This window comes from Lepidothrix coronata, unplaced genomic scaffold, assembly GCF_001604755.1.
Source record: "Lepidothrix coronata isolate B3197 unplaced genomic scaffold, Lepidothrix_coronata-1.0 Scaffold472, whole genome shotgun sequence".
NCBI lineage: Eukaryota > Metazoa > Chordata > Aves > Passeriformes > Pipridae > Lepidothrix > Lepidothrix coronata.
In genome coordinates this window covers 23,819-28,363 of record NW_016690652.1, presented here as the reverse complement: position 1 = coordinate 28,363, position 4,545 = coordinate 23,819, and the positions used below count along the sequence as shown (strand labels likewise).

The following is a 4,545-nucleotide window of genomic DNA, read 5'->3' as shown; positions in this document are numbered from 1 at the left end:
TCCAGCTCCAGCTCCGAGGGAGTTAAATCCCAGGGAAGGAGCAGCTCCTGGAGCTGCACCCGCAGGCGTTTTGGAAGAGCAACCCAAAAATCCCACGTGCTGGGAGCTGAGGGGAGGGGCCTTTTCCATCTGCTCCTTTTCCCTGCCCACCTCAAATCCTGCCACTGCTGGGGAGGAATCCTCTCCTCTCCTCTCCCCGGGCTTTTCGGGAAGCTCCAGAGCCACTGGAAGAAGTTTGGGATGCCCCTCCCTGCCCTCCTCGCTCCCGGTGGGGGCAGGAGGAGGAGTGAACCCCCAGCTCTCCAGGCTGCCTGAAAAATCCCTGATTTCGTGCTCCAGGCTGCCTGGAAAAATCCCCGATTTGTGCTTTTTCTGGGAAGAAAATCCCTCCTACGTCGCTGCCGAGCTCCCACTGGCTCCCTCTTCCCACGGAACCGCCCGGCCCCGACTCGTAACCAGCCAAATCCTCACACACTTCTCTCCCTCACCTCCACAATGAACCCCTTGATTCCCATTTTTTTTCCCTTTCCCAAAAAAAAAAAAAAAAAAACCCAAACAAAACACAGGGAGGAGAAGAAGAAACCCGACCCAGGTTTGGAGAATCCCAACCCCCCCTCCCTCTCCGAGCCCCAGAGAGAGCCAGAGGAGGGGAAGAAAACAGGTTGTAATTAGACAAAAGTGCATTCCAGTTCTCTCCAAAGTTCTTTTTTTAAATGCCTGAACCCCAGAGATAGGAGGGAGTGGCTGGAGGAGCAGGGAAAAGGGAACGTGGAGCTGGAACTGCCCGGACTCGTTGCTGCAAGTAATTATAGATTTACAGAGCAGCTCCAGACACATCTCCCACCCCCGTTCCCTTGGCTCAGGACGCCTGGAGAAGACATTTCCTTCTCCCTACAAAAGGCACAACACCTGGAGGAATATTTTCCCCTCCTCCCAGCCCTGTTTTTTGGGATTCCTGGTGGCTTTGGGGAGACAAAAAAGCCTCTCGATGGCACCTTCGTGTCGGGCCCCGGCTGCCAAAATCCCGGCTCCGGCCCCTGGGAATTCCTCTGGCCCCACATGGAACCTGTTTTGTTGTTTTGTTTTTTTTTTCCCAGCCCTTGGGCTTTTCAGGTTCAACCTTCCAGCCCCTGCTTTCCCTGCTCTTTTTTTTTCCCTGCTTTTTTTCCCCCCATATTCCAGGGCCTTCCCAACCCGGGGCACCTCCGTGTCGGTGTTTTTTTTGCGGAGGGGAGAGTTTGGGAATTTTGGGTGTCCAGAATTCCAGAGGTTCCGCGTTTTTGTGGACTCCGTGGCCAACAACCTCCCTGTTTTTTCATGGACAACCACCCAGATGGAAAAATCTGGCTTTTAGGGGATTTAACTCCACCAAAAAAGCGTCTTTGCAAATGGGACCCTCTTCCCAAAAAACCAATTCTGGGATAAATCCCTGCTGCTGGCAAGAGGCTCAAAGGCCTTGCAGGGCAAGAAAGGAACAATTATTCTCCATTCCCAACTTTTTTTTCATTCTCCTGCTTCGGTGGGGGGAGCTGGGAAATCCCTGTGACTTTAGTCAAGCTCGGGGAGAGCCGGGAAATCCCTGGGATTTTAGTCCAGAGTTTTCCTCTGGAAGCTCTTGCATTCCCTGGGGAGGTGCAGAGCTCGAGTCGAGACAGAAAGGGGTTAAAAAAGAGGTCTTTTGGGTTTCAAAGGAGCAGAACTGAGCCCAAAAAAGGGGCCTTGGGAGGAGCAAAGCCCTGAACTTTCGGGCCGGGCTCAGCTGGTGGAGAAAGGCCACGTTTATCCGGCCCCATAAACTCCTGTTCAAACACAGGCAGGCTTGGAGCAGCCCCACTTAATCCTCTTATCCCAAGGACACCCTTCCAACCCCTCAGCCCAGCCAAACAAACCCACCCAACCCCCCCAAAAACAACCCAACCCCCCAAAAAAACCCGCCCCAAAAGCAAAGCGAACCCGCCCGCGACGCCCCCGGGGGAGGGACGAGCGCAAACAGGAGCCCGGATTCCTCATCTCCCACAACAACCCCCAGGGAAAGGCAGCCCCAGATAAGGTTTGATCACGGCCCAGACGTCCCCCCAGAGCGGCACGGCTCGTCCCAGGGGCCTTTCCCCCTGGAATTCCACGGCGGGAGCGCCGGGAATTCCGCGCGGCCGGAATTCCGCGCGCCCGACTCACCGTTGGGCCGGATGTTGATGAAAGGGTAGTTGGGCATCACCAGCTTGTTGAAGTTGAACTTGTAGGTGAACCTCTTGCCCTTTGTCTTGTGGAGGATCCTCTTGTTGTAGTAATATCTGGGAAGGGATTGGGAAGAGATGGATCCGAGGCCGCTCCGGATCCCGTTTCTTGGGAGCGGCGCCGACGTCGCCGCCTCCGAGGTCTCGGAGAAAACTGGAGCTGCCCCGAACATTTGGGATCTTTTTGGGCTCTTCTGGGGATCTTTGGGATGCAGAGCCAGGAGCTGGGGCTCCGTGACTCCCGGTGGGACCCTCCCTACTCAGGGTATTCCACAAGTTCTGTTGTCAACACCGGGAAATCTCAGTCCGCCAGGAATTTTCCCAACGACACCAAACCCTTTTCCAGCCCCTTCCTCAGCAGGAGGTTCCAAACCCCTTTTTCCCAGGTTATGACGTCCCCTGGAACACGTGGAATTCCCTTCCAACCTGGGATATTCCGTTTCAGAGGTTGTTACGTCCCTTGGAACGGGCGGGAAAAGCTGGAACGACATCCCATGTTCTCCTCGGCCCAGTCCAAACTGGGACCAGTGCCACGGGCTGGGAGCTCTCCTGGGCATTCCCGGGCACTCCCTCCCCATTCCCACCCATGGGAATGCTGAGAAATGCCATGGAAATGTCTCCAGGAGGAGAAAAATCCAGGAGGATATTCCCTGAGAGAGGGGAACGTGTCCCTGGGACAACACTCGGAGCGACCAGAGCCGGGAAAAACGGGGCCCAAATCCCCCAGATTGGCCTGGGATTTGTTTTGATTCCCGGGATTTTCCCGGCCCAGGGATTGGGAGAGCTGGTTCCTGCTGCTTCGTGCCTTGGAGCGAGTCCCTTCCCCTTCTGATCCCCCCTTTTCTGGGATTAAAACCACTCCCTCCCCTGCCCAGGGCTTGGATCCTCCTTTCCCGGGATATTGGGGGTTGGAAGAGATCCCTGGAGATCCTCCAAGGCAGGTGAGATATTTCCATGGATGGATGGGATCCACCCTCAGATCAGGGGTTTCCAGGGGATATTGGAGAGATTTTTTTGGGATACCAAGATATTCCTACGGATAATGGAGAGATCTGTAGGGATATTCGAGACATTTCCATGGATATCTGAGATATTTCCATGGATATCTGAGATATTCCCATGGATGAATGAGATCCCCCCTGAGATGAGAGATTTGTAGGGATATTGGAGACATTTCCAGGGATATTTGAGAGATTTGTAGGAATCCATGAGATACATCCATGGACTGACGAGATTCCCTCTCAGCTGAGAGGTTTTTAGGGATATTGGAGATATTTCCAGGGATATCTGAGGTACTTCTATGGATTGATGGGATATATCCATGGACTGATGAGATTCCCTCTCAGATGAGAGATTTTTATGGATATTTGAGGTATTTCCAGGGACATCTGAGAGATTTGTAGGAATCCATGAGATACATCCATGGACTGACGAGATTCCCTCTCAGCTGAGAGGTTTTTATGGATATCTGAGGTTTTGGGATGGATTGATGAGTCTCTCCTCACCAGAGATGCTCCAGACCCCAGATCACCTCCATGGATCATTCCTTCCCCGTCCAACACTCCAATCCATGCCTCCCCAGGCCGGGATAGGGGGATCTTTTGTGGGAACAGCATCCAGGGGACACGGATCCCAAGGCAGGGGTGTTTTCCACCCGTTTTTCCTCCCCGTTCCCGGAGGAAACTCCCGTGTTTGCCTTTGGCAGCTCCACCCAGGAGGTATCAGAGGGTGTGGGGCAGCCAAGTCCACGCCAGGGACTGATAATTCCACGACTTCCCAGGGACTGGGACACTCCTGGAGCGTGGAAACACCTCCGAGGGCCGGGCGGGTTCTCCGAGCTCTGATTCCCAAAAGTGCGGAGAAAACTGGGATAAAACCCCCATGGAAGGGGCTGGAAGGGGAGAGGGCTGGAGGTTTGGGAGTTGGGAAGGGCAAGGAGGGGAATGCTCAGCCCTGGTCGTGGAATTATGGGATGGTCTGGGTGGGAAGGGACCCTCAACACCTTCCCAGGGAAGGATTTACTCCCAATATCCCACCTAAACCAGCCCAGGGAATCCTGGAATGCTTTGGCTTGGAAGGGACCCTCAACACCTTCCCAGGGAAGGATTTACTCCCAATATCCCACCTAAACCAGCCCAGGGAATATCCTGGAATGCTTTGGCTTGGAAGGGACCCTCCCAGGGAAGGATTTACTCCCAATATCCCACCTAAACCAGCCCAGGGAATATCCTGGAATGCTTTGGGTTGGAAGGGACCCTCCCAGGGAAGGATTTACTCCCAATATCCCACCTAAACCAGCCCAGGGAATATC

The 4,545-nt window shown here is 54.2% G+C and overlaps 1 protein-coding gene across 1 annotated transcript in view; it reads right to left on the bottom strand.

The window, feature by feature from the left end:
- The window catches only part of LOC108510083 (ETS translocation variant 3-like), an 11,558-nt gene that overhangs the window by 2,107 nt on the left and 4,906 nt on the right, over nt 1-4,545 (bottom strand). The window contains exon 3 of the mRNA XM_017839735.1: nt 2,176-2,291. Coding sequence (XP_017695224.1) covers nt 2,176-2,291 — 116 coding nt within the window. The remainder of the gene's footprint in view (nt 1-2,175; nt 2,292-4,545) is intronic.